Source organism: Chelonia mydas, chromosome 2 (assembly GCF_015237465.2).
Source record: "Chelonia mydas isolate rCheMyd1 chromosome 2, rCheMyd1.pri.v2, whole genome shotgun sequence".
NCBI lineage: Eukaryota > Metazoa > Chordata > Testudines > Cheloniidae > Chelonia > Chelonia mydas.
The window spans coordinates 198,682,869-198,703,055 of NC_057850.1; the positions used below are offsets into that span (position 1 = coordinate 198,682,869).

At 40.8% G+C, this 20,187-nt stretch overlaps 1 protein-coding gene across 2 annotated transcripts in view; it reads right to left on the reverse strand.

Annotated features, from left to right (window-relative positions):
* CHN2 (chimerin 2) overlaps window positions 1-20,187 on the reverse strand; it is a 194,760-nt gene that overhangs the window by 32,134 nt on the left and 142,439 nt on the right. Inside the window, exon 7 of one of the 2 annotated variants that reach the window (XM_007053641.4) lies at window positions 4,337-4,414. The exons of the other annotated variant lie outside the window; for it this stretch is intronic. Coding sequence (XP_007053703.1) covers window positions 4,337-4,414 — 78 coding nt within the window. The remainder of the gene's footprint in view (window positions 1-4,336; window positions 4,415-20,187) is intronic. 2 annotated transcript variants of the gene reach the window in all.

Consider the following 20,187-nt stretch of genomic DNA (forward strand, 5'->3'; position numbering starts at 1 on the left):
GGCTGTAACTTTTATACCAACCCCCCCATATAGCAATTTAAAATTCAGAATGGGTATTAAACATGCAGAACACATCCTAGATCCCTTTAGTTAATTATTTGGCGTGCACACGTTGAACTTTGCCTTTTTAAAAGGGCACAAGGCAGTCTAGATCTGACTCTGAATTTTGTACCCATCTCTTTTTTGTGCTTTTCCCCTTTCCGCCAGTTCTACTTTGTTACACAATGTTTCCAATCAGTTGTACCAAATACATAGCCTTTTTAAAAAAAGACTCATCATCCCAAGAGGTTCAAATTTGCCAAGGTAAAGATTTTTTTAGTGTACGTTTATTGACACTAACGCATGCCAAACATTCTGATGGATTCTATCATGAAATCCCTGTCCATATACAGCAAAATATATAGTACAATACATTTTAAGTGTTCAGTAAAACAAAAAAGGGCAAAACACCTCTTTGCAGCCCTATGAAATAGCCCATTAGATTTTACTTATGTTCCACAGTACCATATTAGTATTGTGTATATGTCTATGACAACTAGGACTTAAGCTTCAAAAACCCTCCAACAATTTTCTTTCTTTTGCACTACTTAACTTTTTTATGAACGTGTCAATAGATTTAAAACTTAAAGTGGGTGACTGTTTAATCTAAATATTCCACTATTAGCACATTGTTCACGATTTTTTTTAGCTACTATATGCATTTTAGAATCATCCTACAGAAGATTTAGAGTGTAGATTTTTGAGTGGTGAGTAATATTTGTGTTGTTATGTAAATGTAATACTTCAGAGTGACCTAACTTTCTAGGTTACATTTTATTTTTAAAATGTTTCTTTCTTAAAATTCATATTTTGTAGGGCTGTCGATTAATTGCAGTTAATTCACAGGATTAACTCAAAAAAATTAATCCCGATTATTCACATTGTTATACAATAGAATACCAATTGAAATTTATTAAATATTTTTGGATGTTTTCTACATTTTCAAATATATTGATTTCTATTACAACACAATACAAAGTGTACAGTGCTCACTTTATATTATTATTTTTGATTACAAATATTTGCACTGTAAAAATTTTTAACAAAAGAAATTGTATTTTTCAAGTCACCTCATAAAAGTACTGTAGTGCAATCTCTTTATCATGAAAGTGTAGTTTACAAATGTAGATTATTTTTGTTACATAACTGTACTCAAAAACAAAACAATGTAAAACTTTAGCGCCTACAAGTCCACTAAGTCCTACTTCTTGTTCAGCCAATCGCTAAGATAAACAAATTTTTTTACATTTATGGAAGATACTGCTGCCTGCTTCTTATTTACGATCTCACCTGAAAGTGAGAACAGTATGTTCACATGGCTCTTGTACCTGGTGTTGCAAGGTATTTACGTGCCAGATATGCTAAACACTCGTATGCCCCTTCATGCTTCAGCCACCATTCCAGAGCACATGCTTCCATGCTGATGATGCTCTTTAAAAAAATAATGCATTAATTAAATTTGTGACTGAACTCCTTGGGGAAGAATTGTCTCCTGTTCTGTTTTATCTGCATTCTGCCATATATTTCATGTTATAGCAGTCTTGGATGATGACCCAGCACATGTATGTTTTAAGAACACTTTCACAGCAGATTTGATGAAACGCAAAGAAGGTACCAATGTGAGATTTCTAAAAATCTACAGCACTCAAGGTTTAAGAATCTGAAGTGCCGTCCAAAATCTGAGAGGGACGAGGTGTGGAGCATGCTTTCAAAAGTCTTAAAAGAGCAACACTCAGATGTGGAAACTACAGAACCTGAACCACCAAAAAAGAAAATCAACCTTCTGCTGGTGGCATCTGACTCAGATGATGAAAGTGAATACGTGTCGGTCTGTTCTGCTTTGGATCATTATCGAGCAGAACCTGTCATCAGCATGGACTCATGTCCTCTGCAACAGTGGTTGAAGCATGAAGGGGCATACGAATGTTCAGCATATTGGGACGTAAATACCTTGCAACACCAGGTACAACAGTGCCATGCAAACACCTGTTCTCACTTTCAGGTGACTTTGTAAACAAGAAGTGGGCAGCACCGTCTCCTGCAAATTATAACCAAACTTGTTTGTCTGAGTGATTGGCTGAAGTAGGACTGAGTGGACTTGTAGACTCTAAAGTTATACATTGTTTTATTTCTGAATGAAGTTTTTTTTGTACATAATTCTACATTTGTAAGTTCAACTTTCATAATAAAGTGATTGCAGTACAGTATTTGTATTAGGTGAATTGAAAAATACCATTTCTTTTGTTTTTTACAGTGCAAATATTTGTAATAAAAATAAATATAAAGTGAGCACTGTACACTTTGTATTCCGTGTTGTAACTGAAATCAATATATTTGAAAATGTAGAAAACATCCAAAAATATTCAAATAAATGTTATTCTATTATTGTTTAACAGTGCAACTAATCACAATTAATTTTTTTAATTGCTTGACAGCCCTCATATTTTGTTTATAGGTTAAAATAATTATCTAAAATTTGTTTTCAAGCAATGCATTTAAATATTTTAAAATAATGTGATTTACCAGCTAAACTATGGGTTTCAGAGTAGCAGCCGTGTTAGTCTGTATTCGCAAAAAGAAAAGGAGTACTTGTGGCACCTTAGAGACTAACAAATTTATTTGAGCGTAAGCTTTCGTGAGCTGCATCCGATGAAGTGAGCTTATGCTCAGATAAGTTTGTTAGTCTCTAAGGTGCCACAAGTACTCCTTTTCTTTCGGCTAAACTGTGACTCTTTTCAAACAGAAAGTAATAAAGGGTGTATAACAGCTAGACTGTGCAAATCCAGTGTTGCTGGGCACATTTCCAGTTATAAATCAAAGCCAAAACAAGGGGAATTTTGAAGAGGAAAGGAAGGAATGTATAGGTCAAAGTGGAAAAAAGTCCCAGTCATGAGAAAATATTTTCTAGTTAACCTAAAACAGTTTTCATATTTAAATGATAATGAGGCTAAAACCAGAAAGCATAAAAAGATTCTTTAATCAAGAAAAAAGTACAGAATATTTCTCCTATTTCTTTCAGTATTTAGCAGTGAGAAAAATATTAACTTTTATGTGAGTGCTGGGTTAAGGAGGGGGAATGGCAAGGAGCATAAAATGTTGAAGGTAAAGTTTTACTCATGAATACTGAATTATTGATAAATTCCAACCACAGCACAGACACTGAATGTCTTAAGGGAAAAGCATAATAGAGGAACAAAGAGAAAAGCATACTTGCTAAATAATTTTAATGAACGTTAATTTCCCTTTTATTTAAATACCAGAAGTCAGCATGATAAAATACTATTTCTGATAATGAGTCATATTATTCTGACAATGACCTAGATTATCATCCCCAGGGAGCATTAAGAAAATAGAGGAATTAAGGGAGTATAATGCACATCTCTCATCTCTTGTTTATCTCCTTTTCATTCCTCTCAGTCACTTTGTTTCCACTCCCAATTACCATCAAACCACTTTTTGACAGCTCTAACCATGATAACTGGGGATTGGTACACTCTGGAACTAACTCAGTCCTTCTGGCAAAAGATGTTAGAGCAAGATGACTGGAAGTCTAGTTTCTAAGGCTGAGTCACTTCCCCAGCGCACACAGCATTCCAGACGCTGTGACTGAAAAAAGAATCTGATTTTGTATCTATAAGCTAGCAACAAGACAATCCGTTTAAGCATCCTTGAGTTTGTATAGCTATTCATTTTAGTCTGACAAGCAAGCACAAGCCTATATCCAATAGCTCAGTGGGACTCAAAGAGCATTTCCTTGGCATACGGTGCATGAACAAAAGATATCAGACAATGCTACCACAGCACTTTGTTTTATTGTTAGTAGGTACTGGGCTTTCATGACTTAGTGCAAACAGAAACAGCACAAATGTGTATTGTTAAAACGGCACTAACACCACACTATAAAAATGTAGATTTTCAGAAGTCAGATTTTTATTATCAAAACTGACACATTTTAAGATTAAGGTGATCAATCTGAAGTATCGTTTCCAAGAAACAAATAAAATACATCTGGGTCTAAGGAGCTCAAATACAAATCTGTCATTTGGCAGGATCCAGCAGGTTCTTGACTTTGCTTGTGCTCTGAGAGAGATTGCTATTCATATTAAATAGCCCTGTCGACATGTGTTAAGAATTACACAATCAATGGATTTTAACACAGGAAGAAAACTACTTTCTGAAATACTCCTCTTGGATGTGGCATAAAGAGTTATATGGAAATATATAATCACAGTGCAAAACTTTACACAGGAAAAACAAACCAACCTTTAAACCAGAAGCATTCCAAAGCTGTTCTTACCTTAAAATTGTGTGCTTTTTCATAGTTGCAATGGTTGTCGTTTTGAGTTAAAGCTGCTCTTCTGACCAAAGAGGTGATCTGTGAATAGGCAAAGAGTTTCAGAGGTTGCCATAATAGTGCCCCCTTTACTCCCGCCTTAACCCCCAATGCCACTGCCAGCAGCTCTTGACGTTTCCTTCCTCGCTTAGACTTGTGAACAACAGCACAATTTTTCTCATTTTCAAGCCACAGCTCCTCAGAGAACATAGTGCTTGGATCCCAGATCTTTTTCCTGTCTTCCTCTGAGGCTGGGAGGCTTACTGTACTCAGGTTTGTCCAACTGCTTCTAATGTTAGACAGCAGATTTGAAGCAGCTGCAGCCCATTCTGCGGAGACCTCTGGCATGTGACTTGAATGGGCCGTCTTGTGTGATGGAAGGAGCTTCTGCATCTGAATAAGTAACAGCCTGCTTTGTGCTATTTCTTAAGGCAGACGTGTGCCTGAAACAAGAGTCGGAATTCATGTACTGAACAAAACTCCCCCTCCCCCACCCCCCCAGCAACGGTATCCAGCGAGACTGAAGAAATACAGGCAGGGCGACAGCTTTATGGCCTCATGCCACAACAAATTTCAAAGGAAAGATCACTTCTAGTTGGTAGCATTTTTTTTTTTTTTTTTTTTTTTTTAATGGCTCTGATGCTGCATCCAATTACACTCAGACTTGGAGACTTATGAGCCATTCCAGTCTGAACACCAGTGGATTAAATCCGTTAAACCCTGATGATTGTTTAATCTTGCAGGGCTAAAATCTCTTCTTTTTCATATCCTGTGCAAGTGAAAAATCCAGTCGTACTCCAAGGATTAATAGCATTTTTGTGGCCTGCATTTGGTTGGGGGTCCACTTAGCAGTGAGCAATTAGATCACATTCAGTAAAAATTGGAAACTAAGCCCCCAGCCATTCAATCGGATCACAGGGGGAGCCCCTTAGCCTGTGCAGAGGCCCATGGAAGACAATGGAGCTCTGCAGAGTTGCAAGGGGTGCATCCTGCACAGATCAGATGGCAGGTCTGGGGCCTAAGTGGCACCAGTCCAGCTGTTCCCCCACTCTAGTTTCTGCAGTATGTATGTTTGGGAGGAAGGATAACATGTGGTTAAAGCCCAGTACAGGAAATCTGGGCTCTAATCCCATCTCTGCCACGGGCTTCTGAATGACCTTGGGCAGGTCACTTAATCTTTTCATTTCTGTTTCTCTATCAGTACAATGAGGATAATAGTTACCCACCTCAGAGGGATATTGTGAGGCTTCATTCTCTAGTGTCTGTAACATGCTTGACATGCTCAGAGGGAAGGTACTACAGGGGTGGACAATATTACCAGGAGAGTTGCTTCTGAAACTGACAAGTAATAGCCCTGCCACCCTTTGTTTCTCCCTTTATGCCCATTCTTTTCCACACTTGAACCCAAAATCAATAGCAAATTAAATGATCTAAACAGACTTACTTTTGTTAATTTGTGAAGTCGTTTCTTCCTTTGGCTCTACCACACCCCAATACCTTAGATATCCTAGGGGGTTCATCTAATGCACTGACTTAAAACAACACCACTACATAGTTTACATGCTCTTAGTAAAAATTGTGCTCTCCCGATATGAAAGCCTGCAGGGACAGATGGCCAACCATCAGTAAGATCAGGCTGTGTAATTTCATACAGTGCACTACTTAGGGCATTTAACAAGTCCTGTAACCTGCAAAATCAGCTTTTCAAATGTGACATGAGGTAGTTGTTTCTCTCCTGAATGTACTTCTCTTCCCTTTCTTTTCCACTTAATTGGCAGCATAACTTTCTCTCTCTCTCTCTTCTATCAGATTTAGAAGCCTTGGTAGTTAGTTACTGTTTCTTTTCCAGTGAGGCTCCTCTTGCTAAATAAACAGGTGCTGCGCTCACCCTCTTTTCCAACTGAAAGCACAACTGAGTGGCCAGGGCCAGTGTAACCACTCCGTGAACTAGAGGGCTGCCTAGGGGGCCAAGATTTGGGGGCACCAAAAAGCGGTGCCCCAAATTTTTATTTTGCTTCATCCAAAATGGGACGGGGCGCAGTTCGGTCCTTTCCCCAAGCCGCCTTCCCCTGGAACCGGGTTCTCCCTCGCTCTCTGTCTCTTCCACACACTACATTGGGCAGCTCTGTCCCATGCTGTGCACAGGTTGCCTCATGGCGACCCAGCCGTGCACGCAAGGAGGGTTCATCTTTGTTCCTTTTTCCTGCCAGGGAAAACCTCTGCCTGGAGCAAATAAATCAAGAAGCTAGAATCAGAGGGCTTGGGAATCACCCCCCTGGGACACTTCCAGCCTCCTTCTGCCGGGGAGAGGTCCGCGGCAAGGCGTGGCTGCTCGCACTGTATCAGAAGCCCGTGCCCTGGACCTGAGGCAGGGCGCATCTTCTCACAGGAGAGTGGGGATGGCTCTCCGGTGACCTGCTTTGGTTGCATTTCCCAGGCACTTCCCTTGTCTCTGGGTAGGGAGTGAGGGAGGAAAACGCTGGAGAGGAGGAGGAGGAGGGAAGGAGACACAGCGATGGAGGGAAGGGGGAGAGGATGCAGGGGACAGGGAACGGGGGTTGGAAGGGGAGAGGTGGAGCGTGCAAGGCTGACCCTCCAGGGTGTGCTCTGCCCCCCCGCCTTCGCTCCCCGTGGAGCTCTGCTTCTCTCCATTCCAGCGGCGCTTCTGTCCCGTCCCTTCCCCCCCCCTGGAGCTCCCCAACGTGCGGGGAAGAGAAAGCGAGCGAGCCGCTGAGGTCCCTGCGCCTTGCCGCGGGCTTCCCCTCTCTCCACCAGGGCGCTGCTCTCCATCCGATCCCACTTCGTGTCCAGCCCGGCCTTGCTGCTGCTGCGGTGGCTGCAATCTTCCCCGGGAGGTGTGTGTGTGTGAGATTGCCTGCCTGGACTCCTCACCATGATGACACTTGAATTTGGTGATTTATGTGTAATCAACAGCACAAGCACTAACCACCACTGCCTCTCTCGGGGACCCCTCTGCCCCTTCACCTCCCGGCTCCCCGGCCGAGGAAAGTTCTCCAGCAAGGCTGCGCTGCGCGGTCCTGAGCGCTCCTTTTGCTACTGCAGCTCTCCGGGGCGCAAGGTGGAAGTTTCGCCTAGGGCGCAAAATATCCTTGCACCGGCCCTGTCAGTGGCACTGTTAACTGATCAGCCGGGAGTTCTAAACATGCTGCATGATGCGATTCTGTGCATCCTTCAATTAATACATCCTGTTCACTGCCAGATCAGAAATCAGAGCTTTGAGCCCAAAAAATCTTCTCCAGTGGATCGGCTCTTAATCAGACATTTAGTGTTTTAGGACGGGATGTACAATTTGATACATGTATCTAGCCCCAGCAGATGTTCGGGGCTTAGATCCAGAGGAATGTTATCCCTGTCCCAAATATCTTCTGCTCTACTTCAGGGAGTCACGTTAACGCTCGTTTAAGACCTGCTCTTGGTCCCGTTCAATGAGGATAACAGTGACCTTCTCAGAGGGTTCAGAGTAGCAGCCCTGTTAGTCTGTATCCGCAAAAAGAAAAGGAGTACTTGCAGCACCTTAGAGACTAACAAATTTATTTGAGCATAAGCTTTCGTGAGATACAGCTCCAAAAGCTTATGCTCAAATAAATTTGTTAGTCGCTAAGGTGCCACAAGTACTCCTTTTCTTCTCAGAGGGATAGATTTCAATGGGAGCAGGATAAGGCCCTTAGGTATGAAAACTTAGGGCATCAGCACATCACTTTAAAGCTTTTGTCCTAAACGCTCAGCATGTTATATTTCAGTATTTCAGCTTCAAATGAGTTCAAATGTATCTGTCACATTGACAGAGAAAATCATAATCCAGTAACTAGCTTTGGACATTTTTTTTAAAACACTTATGTAGCTATGAACCCTCAACATAAACATGAAATAGTTCCTCTCTGATATTCAACATGACTGAATCAAAGTCAGCGAGGTCAGCTTCCTCATAATGCTTTAGCATTTGCATTGATGCCACTGGACTGATAAAAATCCCATTTATAAGCTATATTTTTACATAACATTGTGGATGCGACACTCAAACTACAGGATTATGATGATATAGTGTACATCTTAAAATATCTACATATTAGAATATATTACTTTTAAAACATTACATGTCATCTTAAGGACAGACATATAGTACCTAGTGGAAATACTGGCATTTCTCATAGGATTGTTTAAGCTAATTGACTTAAAGAAGGAGAACCAAGCTAATCCAGTTCATATGTATGTCTAGGGCAGATCAGTATTTGTTGTTTATTGTATTTGAAATTGTATTCATCCACTAGGTTGCTTTATCCACCATGCTGATGCCTTTGTCAGGTATTTGTTTAATAGGATTCACTACAAACACAGGATGTATAACAGGCAGGTGCACAGTAAATGTATTCTCTTAACAGGCTTGATCATATGAAGCCACACTAGATTCAATGTCCAACAAAGGATGCCGAAAACTGATCTGATTCAGGACAAAATACTACAGGACACAAATTCCCTCCCTCCCTACTTAAAGAACAAATAGCAGCAAAATCAAACAAGTTGAACTGTTCTCAAAGTAATGAGCCCTGATGCTCTGTTCCTTCCCCATGCTCCAATGCAGTCCAAGAGTTCAAAAGTGATTCATTTTATTCATTGCTTTTTTCCCCCTTTCTTTTTAAAAGATCTATTGTACAGGACATTGTGTCAACTAACTTAAAGATCATTTCTTGCTAAGGCTGACATACATCTGGCTAACATGGAGGTTCCTGATGGCTGAAAATATGTTGCTAGTTTTAACAAAATATTTACACTGATAACAATTGAAAACCTAATATAAGATGTAGAGAGGATCAGGGGATCTCCATGGACTGTAGGATTTTAGCTGCTTAGTTGCTCAGTAAGCCATGTGCATTGTACAGTAAGTTGGGCATTTACAGTACAGTAAAGTAAATATCACTAAACCAGAATTAGATAGATAGTAAGGGAAGGGAAAGTGTTGTTTAGCTGTGGCAGCATTTTCAGCATGCCTTTTTAGAATGAGATTATTGAATGATTTGAACTGAATCCTGCACAAAACACAAATAACTTTGTTTGCTAACAAAAGAATTTGGGAGCTAGGAAAGAATAAATATTTATAAAAAATCTTCAGTTTGTTGTTCTTGTTGCGTAAATTCAATTTTAGCTGTGTGGGCAGCACTCAAGAGTTGCTGAAAGTAAAGGCCACCTTGTGGCTCATCCTGCATGCCTGTGCAGGGGAATAAAGGAGCAAAAAAATGCCTTGCTATCCCCCTGCCCCAGATAGCCATACTGTGGGTGGCTGCCTGGGAAGGAGAACAGCCCCCAGGGGTCTGCTGCACCGCCCTCTACAGCCCCCATGCAAGTGGATGGGATGGGCAGGCAGGGGTGGGTAGGTGGGGAAGCCCTGGCTCCACCCGCTAATTGCCAAGGGGCATACTTTGGTTCAGCTATAAGGCCAGTGCAGGCCTTCAAGGAGGAGATGAACCCGAAGGCAGATCATGCCACTCTGAGTCACGATCTGTTTTTCTGGGCCTCTCCTGGGGCGGTGCAACAACCTCTTGCTCCATGCCCAGGTGTTGTGGCAAATCCACAACTGAGCCCTTAATAAACAAAGCGCTGCCTGTTTCCTCACTGGTGTGATATGCTCCACAGTGTGCAGGGTGTGTGCAGGATTCTCGCCTGAGTCAAAAAGACAATGTTGAGATGACACACTGTGTAAGTCTTGCAAACTGTATTGACTTTTTTTTTTTTCTAATTTCCTCCTTAAGAGTTCTGTCTGTGGCACTCAGAGCTGCCACCTCAAAAGAAGCCTGGATGCTACAGTATTCCAGGCTGTTCATAAGCCACAAGTCGCAAAGGAGCCCGGGGAAATGGTCGTGAGGGCTACTGAACTAAAGGCTGTGTTTACAAAATATTAAACCAGTACATAGACCCTACTGCAAAAGAGAATGAAAGGAGAAAGTTAAAAAGAGGCTTCTGCATTGTTACAAGCTCTGCATGAGAAACAGTAATAGACATTGAGCATTACATGATGTACATGGTGGGGTGCTTCAGGGCCTGATCCTGAAATCTTCTTAATAATATAAGAAACTGTTACTCTCACTGAGGGTCACCAGGACTACTTGTCACTACTCGTGTGAGTGAAGCTTTGCAGAACTGAGCTCCAGGTTAGGAAAGTAGAGCAGACAGAGGACAGGGAACTTTGTCTGCTGCTGCTTCTTTTTTCAATCAATCAAAACAGAACATACTTTTCCCGGAATATTTTTGATGGAAGTTTCCATCAGAAGGGAAATAATTTATCTGCACACCAACTTGCCTAGATTCCACCAGTGCTGTGAGAGGAGCACAAAACAATATTGAAGAAATAACTATGTAGTCAAATATTGTGGCACTGAGAACACTGATCAGCTGATGCCCTCACTTGCGGTCCTTTTTTCAAATGATTTAAATGATTTTTTAAAGCAAAACTCCTCCTGAAATCAGTAAAAATTTTGCCTGAATGCAAGATGGTCTGAGCTCCTCCAAGCTGTGAGCTCCCCCTTAAAGGATGCAAGTGTCTATTATAGTATTTTCATTTCTAAGGGTTTTTTTTAAATAAACCAAACATTGTTTAGTTCTTACAAACATTACATTAAAGTCTATATTCAGCACTTTGAAGGTGTGATGTGCCATGTGTTAAATACTAATTAATCCAAAGAAGATTTCAGTATTTTCTAATCTAGATTGGTTGACACAAGCAAAGTTCTCATTATAAATCTTATTATTTATCTTATGGTTGTCCCAACAATGCGCTAGGTACTGCCCACATATACATGAAGACATGGTCCCTGTCATAATCTAAGAGGAAAAGGTACAAGACAGGAGTAAAACACAATCATTAATATATATTTATTTTGTTTGAAAAACATATCATCAAGCCCCTACTGCCCCTCTAACTAGCCAATACAAGTCAGCTAATATCTTGTAGGTATCATGACAGATGTGGGTCTTGAAGAGGGATCTGAAGGAGTATATAAAGTATTACTATGCTCTCCTTGAGTAGCCCTGAAGAAGCACAAGATTAACATGGTAACAGCAGATCTAGCCTATTTTTTCCTGTTGTCTCAACTTCCTTTCCTCCCACTCTCTCTTTTATCCTCTCCAATCCAGCTCCAACCTTGTCAAGGTTACTAATGACCTGGCAAAGCTGATGGGCCTGTTCTTTGTACTTAGTGTTTATTACCTGCGACCTTAACAGCCTGAATCACTCCTCCTCCCCAGGCTTCTGAGAGTCTCTGCTTTCCTCCTACCTCATGGGCTACTCTTTCAGCATCTCCTTTGGTGGGTCTAGATCCCGTCCCGTGTCAGTATCCCTCAGGGTTCTGCCCTCACGCCCCTCTCCTTGCCCTTCTATATGGTTCCCTAGGCAACCCAATCTGCTTCCAGGGTTTCAGCTACCACTTTGATGTTCAGAACACCCAAATCTATCCTTCTGTGCTCGATCTGTCTCCTTCACCTCCCAAACATCTCAGTCTCACATCTGACTGTCTCTGACACCTCCAATTCAATATATCCAAAAATAAACCTCCCCTGTTTCCTCCTAAGTCCTGAAGGGGGGGCTTTGAAGCAATCTTAATAGAAGACTTTACCTTTGGGATCCCAGTTCATTTGAAAATTGGGCCTTTCTCACTAAATTTATATCTGTACTCCCTCCTGCTCTCTATAGGGGCCCATAGCACATATTATTGTGATTGAACTATTATCCTGTGTACTGCATCTGAATGAGTCAGACTGTAACCTCTCTGGGACAGGCACATTTCAAATTAATGCATCTGTAAAGCAGTGTACAGTTATTGCAGCTATAAATAATAAAAGCACCAGTGATCATTATTTCTGTAGTTTAACCAGAATCCAGATACAGTAGTTAACCCAAATTTTGCCAAAAGTCCTAGATGATCCTGTTATCCTACTGGCAATGTTCTCTAGAGGTGCCAAAGCTGTGACAGTATTTTCTTTAAACAACAGACATTTAGTATCTCTCTATACATCTTTTAGAGTAAATTAAGTAAGCGCTTCTGTATTTTATAAGCTTGGACTAAATAAATTAAGTATTAGTAATCACATCTCCTTTTTGGTAGAATATATTTGGTTATTGATAGATTTATGTTTTAGTGTTAGGGTCCTTTAGGATAATTCAAAGTTGAAGTTGTCATGAATAATAATGAGATAATGTCATTAGATAATGTCTTTGATTTGAAGAAGCCATCTAACTGAGGGCCAGATCCTGTAAGGTGCTGATAGTCCTCACTTCCCACTGAGCTAAATCACAGATCAAGCTCTGAATTACAACATTTCAGAGCTATGACATCATGAATATTTGAATAGAGCAGAGCTCAGCTAGCCAGACCATTAAAACAAGTGAGTTCAATAATAAACTCCAGAGTATATAGCTAACATGTCTGCTCAATGGACATAGGGACTGGATGTTTAACCTCATATCTCCTCACCACATGTCCAAGATATGGCACCATAAGCCCACACCAAGTCATGTATCATTTCTCTATCTCAAGGGTCACAATGCCTTCGAGATAGGCATTATCAGACAGTAACATGCGGCTTGTAATCATCTGTTGGCTGTGGCATAGACAGTGACATTTAAAATGTAAATTTCCGTAGCTGAAGAAAATCTTTTGTTTATTTCACTTTCTTGTCATAGCAGTTCTAATACTGTATTGTGATGTGGGAAATCTTCCTTCGGGATGAGACGAAATCAATACTGCAGCCTAATTCTGTAGGCTTGTTTTGAACAGTATGTGCAAAAGTCAGTGCTGCTGTTCATGCTGAGAACCAAAAATCCAGTCTTTGTGGGTTTATGACAAAATGAGGAGGAGGATAATTTTCAGAGAAGTTTCCCACAAATCACATAGCCAGACAAAAATAGCCATTAAGTTCTGAGCCACTATCCACTCATCAGAGTGTGCTGACCTCTGAAAGGACTGCATAAGTAACTTTGGCAGAGCTGCCTGAATGGAAAGCCTGTTGGGGCATTCTCTGGAACTAACAGCAAATATTGCCATGAATTTTTCCCTAGAGCAAGATAGCTAAATGTGAGTGAACTTGAAGGCCACAAGTTGAAGGAAAGATTGATATAAAGTAAAATAGCTTGTTGAGACGATATGATTTGGCAATCTATAAAACACAGTTTATCAGGAGATGATTCTTACAGGCCTTGTCCCTTATGGTCCTCACTGGGAGCTGAGAATGATTAGCACCAAGTGCTATGTGATTTTGTTTTCAGCTTTCGCTATTTTCAAGGTGTGCATTAGAGACAAAAAAATGTCAGCCTTATTCTTGTAAACCTTATACGAACGTTAACCTACCCAGCCTACATAGTTTGTGGTGTCACCGTATAATACCCAAGGGTGTGAACTAGAAATCTGTTTATACATTTTCCATCACGTTATACATTTCTATTCTGTTTTGCTGCTCACATTTTTTCCACAAAGTCTTGTGACTTTTTCTTGTAATAAAATTGCAAACTATGCAGCCAAGTACATGAGGACATCAACTACACATACAAATTAGGAGATGAAGTGGACAATTAGTGGAGAGCAGAACATGATGCATCAGAGACACAGAGAACATAGCTGGAAGGAGTATGGTCATCAAAAGCAATTTAACAAACCTTAACCGTTACATTTGACAAAACAAACAGCTTCAGACTAATACAGTCATGTCTCTAGAAAAACGGAGAAGAGATTAGTTTTGCTGCAGAATGGTGTGTTTTATTATATGATCACAACCTGCTGTTTCAGGATCTTTCTACAGCCTGGAAGCAAGGGGAGGGCCATGGGAAACTGTTTTGCATACATGTAATTTTAAGTCTGGTGTAGAGAAGACAGGCAGATGAAGAGCCAAGGGTTGCACTATTATTCTGGGCCTATTCCTGTGCCTATTAGCCTCTGCAGCTGTGGTTGTCATGTGGCCAGCCTGCGTTCTGCATCTATGGACACCCTTCTGTGTCCAAAGATGGATCCTACTGCGGTGGCTGCATATGGTGTCTGTAGCTTTCCAGATGTGGAATCTGACACTGCACCCGACCAGGCTTCATTGAATGTTTTCCCTGTGTCTGTGGTAAGGAGCAGACTCCTACCTAGATGATTGTCATCCAAGGAGATGCAAGGCTGCATGGCTGTATCTCTGGCAGATGGCTTAAAACTGGAATTCAGCCTTGGAAACATGACAAGGTAGGTAAAAGCTGCCCCCCATTTAGCAATCTGGCTTTAGGGAAAAGAGGGTAGATGCTGCACTCCACAAGGTATATATTTTTTATTTTTAATAAAAATGAACCAAGTCCCATAGATTCCTCTCCTCCTTCTGGCAGTATATAAGGAGGTTATTACAGTCCAGATTTGTATTACTGCCTGTTCCCTATATGGACCCAGAACAAGGAGTGTAAAAGTTAGCCATAAGATTGGGGCTTCTTAGGGGGAAGAAGGCCTCACTTACCTGATCTGAAGAGCTGCTCAGGGGAATGGGCAAGTCCATCCTATGTAACATATGCATTCACTTCCTCTCCTCCACCCAATTATGCACAAAGCCTAACTCCCAGGACAGGTGAGTCTGAGATGCAGACTATTTATGTAGCCCTCTGAGGTTTCTGCACCTCTAGAATGTCTAATCAGAAGCAGGCCCTGGATCAGGATCTCTGTTCCCATAGCCAGCCAAGGGAACTATACTATGCTGCAGATGCAACATCAAAATCATGATTCATTGCACTGTATGGCACAGCTTGCTATAGAATACTCAGAATGTTTGACAGTGTACATTTTGAACTATTATAAAGTACTGACTGCCAATGCCCCTTTTCTGTCCTTTCAAAAGAAATGGTGTGTAATATTTGCTTTATTCATTGCTTGCAGCTCCCCCTCCTGCCTTTTTTTTTTTTTTTTTTTTTTACCCTGAAGGTGGTAATAGGGAAATATCCCTAACACACTCATGCATTCCCATAGCTTCTAAAGACAAAGCACAGACGAAAGGGTGACCCTACTGATCTACTAGTCAATGCGCACATAAAGGCTGTATAATCCTAGTTTTATTTTTCCATACAGCGTGGCATCAGGTGTCAGTTGACCCTGATCGTTCTTATAACTCCCCGCGACCTCCAGTCTGCTGCCCTCTGATATGAAGTAGCAGCTTTTGTTATTGATGGCACTACATGCACAGCTGCTTCAGTGATTGTTCTAAGAAGGACAGATGGCTGCTCTCAATACAAAAAAGGGAATTTTTTTTTTAAAAAAGGAGAGAATGACATCACTACTCTGCCTTGAATTTATTCCACTACGTCTATAGCGCTAGCAGCAACATACAATAAAAACGCAGTAAATTCCATCTCCTCAACACAAACATTTCTAAATTACACAGCAAATGTAAAGAAACATTTTTTGAAATACATAATTGCCACCATTCCAATATAGCTGTGCAGCTGCTCTATCTAATCTGGTTAGGTACTTATATAGTCCTGTGACCATAGTATCTATCCAAATACCTTCCAAATATATAAAAACATATTTTGAGGTTCTTATTAGTTTTCATCTTTCCCACCCCAGAGGATAGTTTGATTTGTTTATAGCTCATTTGTTGATTTTTGTTTCTGTGTGTGTGTGTGTGTGTGTGTGTGTGTGTGTGTGTGTGTGTGTGTGGAAACTAAGGGAAATTAAAAACTAAACTTAGTTTTGCACTTACACAGCAATCTTGCAAAGACTTACATGTGTGTTTAACTTTATACACTATGCGTAGCGCCACTGAAGTCAATGAGACTAGCCATTCTCAGCACGTAAAGTTAAACAAGTGCCTAGGTCTTTGCACAATTGGTGCCTCAGTTCTGAAAGCCGTTAGTTCTGTGGTCATTCTTCTCACTTGTGAGAATGAGTTACATACTTTAGGTCCAACTCCTAATATGTCTTCAGCATTCATGAGCCTCCCACTATTGGTCAATAGTTTTCCTGTTCCAATGGAATGCAACTATTGTAGGATGTCATAGCTGCAAAGGGAAAGACTATCTTTCAGGTTATGAAGTTCAGTCTGTTAGAGAGCTTTGAATATCACGTCAGGGCCCTAGAGCTGGACTCTATATTCAGTGGGGAGGCAATGCAAATAGCAGAGCACCAGATCTTGACCAATTACAGTATTTTAGCAGCTTTATACAGACAATATTTATAAAATGCAATATACTTCTTAGAATCTCACTAATTAGTTCTTTGGGAGAAAATTGTCCTATTTAGACATAGAACGTTATATTCTGCATATTTCTTCAGCAAAAGATGTGTGTGAAGGTGTTGCATATGTGATTTGCTCTGAACAAAAACAAACCAAGAAATCATGAAATCAAAGGCAGTGATTTTAAATGTGACCTAACAATCAGATATTTCTAATAGGACAACTTGCAAGAAAACATTAGTAGGACATGTAAAAGGACTTCTTAAAATATGATGCTGTAATGAAAGGATGTGTTACCTAGTGGTCAGAGCAAGGGGCTGGAAGCCATGACTCCTGGGTTCTGTATCTGGCTGTGTGAAATGGGGAAAGTTAATTAACTTCTCTGCACCTCCATTTTTCCATCTGTAAAATTGCTATAAGACCGATCTATCACGAGGGGATGGTCGTAACTGTCCTGCATCACCACTGACAAAACAGTTGCCAGACAGTAAATGTGAAAAAATGTTGGGATTTGGAGAGGAGTGCATGTCACAGCAAATAAAAAGTTGACCCTAGGAGCCACTGGTTGCCTCCTGAGCATCTTCAGCTTCCTCTGGAGCCACTTGGGAGTTAAGAGCACACAGTACTACTCAGAATCAGATCCTAACCCAGTATCTCAGATTAGGGAAATGATCCACCATTCCTGCCTCTTTCTATTCAGGGTACTGAGCATCATAGTGAGCCATTATTTACAAAGCTTAAAGATGATTTTACTGAATTCTGCTGAACTTAGTGAAACATAAGTTCACCCAAGCTTGTAAATCACAGATGTAGTGCTATTACTTAGTACATATATAATGAAGAAGAGGCAGCCTCCCTTCAGAGAATAAAAATATGCAGAATGATTCATTAGATGTAACGGCACCTTAATTATAGCCCACTGGAAAAAGTTATTCACTATTAATGAATCAGGAAGGCAAGCAGATTTAAGACACAAGCAACTGTAAAATTAGCTGTCTTTCTTTCTATTGGACTCTAAACATGGCATTGTGGAATTACATGTTTATTATTATTAAACATTTACATTGTGGTAGTGCTTAACACAAAAAGTAACAGAGTGCATCAAGCTCCTTTTTAACTGTACTGTCTCTACAGTGCTAACAGGAGCTAGAGAAAACAAAACAAAGCAAAGCAAACCTTAGGGATTTTTTTTTCTGGTCTCTTTAAAGGTCTAATCCTACCGCAGAGTGCCCTCAACTCTCAATGAAGTGGATAGGAATTGAGTGTGCTTGGCATCTCATAGATATGGGGCAGTAGATATGACACTGTATGCACACAGGATCAGGATCTGTTCAGTAAGGTGGTGTCAGTTTTACTTAGTTGCACATTAAGCAATACATACTACAGTACTTTGCTCTGATAAACTCTCAGTTTTAGAAGAGGAGTTCTGCTGAAGAATTTCAAGTGAGATTGTGCTTTCAATTACACACTCTTCATACAAACACACATTTTGTTTTATCATGTGTTCCATGATGTTCTGTTGAACTACAAAGAAAACCTCAGTCTTGCCTAGAATTTATTAGCACTGCTAGTTAACAGTTAAAAGTATGTTTGGAAACAAAATAAAAAGCTTATTTTCATGGCTGAAAATGAGCAATAAGAAAAGAAACAGGTCTTGAGTGGTCTGATATGAATCATAGCCCTTTCTTGGTTTCATTTTTGCTCTCCAAAGATGTCAACTGAAAGACAGACTTAATTTAAACATTACCAGAGAAAGGCATACCACAGTCACGTCCTTGCTGGAGCCTATTCAGGATACATTTCCCAGCTTCAATGTCCTAGACTCTCAGCTGTTTGTAACATATAGCACACCAGCCTTGGTGGACAGAGGAGACATACTTATTATAGAAGGAATTAATGAAGGATTTACTCAGCATGGGGCTGACACAAACTAACCAAAAGCATTCCAGTGTGCAAGAAAGGAATTAAAATCAGACTTCAGTGCATTTAAAGAAAACTCTAGATGTATGCACATTCTCACTGGATAGTATGTTTTCACTCTATATCTATTACCCCTCTTCACATCAAGAAAAAATTATAAATTAGGAGGAAAACAAAAACATTTTTTTAAGACCACAGCACTAGGAATTACAACTCCTGGGTGCAATATTTTTTAAAACTAGGCTGCAAAAAATTTATATTGTAGATACAATTCAAATAAGCTAATTCCCTCATGGTTCAAGTGCATTTTTTACAGTTAAAACCATCTGCTTTGCTTTAAGAAGCTTAACATGTTAGCCTATTATGGTTGTAATACAGTGGAATTTCAGTAGAGGGACTGCCATCTTGTCTCACCCTTGTTTTATTTTAACCTATAATAAATATTTTTTGGAAAAAACCTATATGGGCTCTTAAGTTCTCTGACATAACTGAAAGACCAACGACAAAAGAAAGCCAGCAGCTCCTATGGAAACCAGAAAATAGCCAACTAAAATCACACACAAACTAAAATCCGCACTTTCCATAATTATGAGCTCATATCATGCCCATCCCTGACCCAAAAGGCTGGGTAAAGAGAAGACACCCTATGGGTCAGATATTGGTTGTTTTGGACCAAAAGGGGGCAGTATATTCCACTTGTGAGCTCCTTCTCTTTTTCCACCAAGGAAAATCCAGCTCAAGCATCTTAGCCGACTGCACATTTGGCAGTGTGACACAAGGATTGAGGTGATCTCTTTAGTGGGCAAGAAAGCCACTAAGGGTATGTCTACACTGTATGGATAGACAGACTCACACTAGCTCAGCTCAAGCTAGTACGCTAAAAATAGCAGTGTGGACACTGCAGCACTGGCGCAGTTTGGGCAAGCCGCCTGACTTCGGACCAAGAGGGTTGGGTAGACTAGGACTCGGGCAGCTACCAAAGCTGCTGCCAGTGCCACAATGTCCACACTGCTTTTTAAAAAAAATTTTAAGCAGTGCTAGGGCCAGCCTATCTACCTTGGGCTGGGAATCACAGCTGTCAGGTGCAGTGTGGACACACCCAGAGGGCTTCAGAGGTCAAAACTCAAAATCTTAAGAATTCTACCTGGAAACTATCAGGCAACCAGCCAATGCCACTCTCAGTGCACCTATGTCATGTGGTCTTGGAGCGCATGGACCTACTGAATGAGCTGCTGCATTCTGCTGTGGCTTCAGTTTCCAGCTTGATTTAAGGTGTAACCCAATGCAGAGCACATTGCAATAATGTAATGGGGCAGTGGCAAAGGCATGGATCATGTTAGCAAGACCCACTTCCAAAGGAACCCATTGTAATGTCCAGGTTAGAAGTAGGTGAGAAAAAGCTTTGCTAGACATGGCTGTATTTGAATGTCAGACAGCAGCTCAGCATCCAACACCACTCTCAGGCTGCAGATTCTAGTAACAAATGTCAGGCACACCAATATACTCCTCAACAGGGACAGATATATTCCTCAGTGAGCCTTCTGTCTGCTTCACCCAGTCTACCAATCTAACAAGCACAGAGGAAGGTATTCTACACCAGTGGTACTCCGGGGCCCCCTGGCAGGTTGTGAGCAGGTCTCAGGGGGCCACCAAGCAGGGCCAGCATTAGCCTTGCTAGAGTCCAGGGGAGAAAGCCGAAG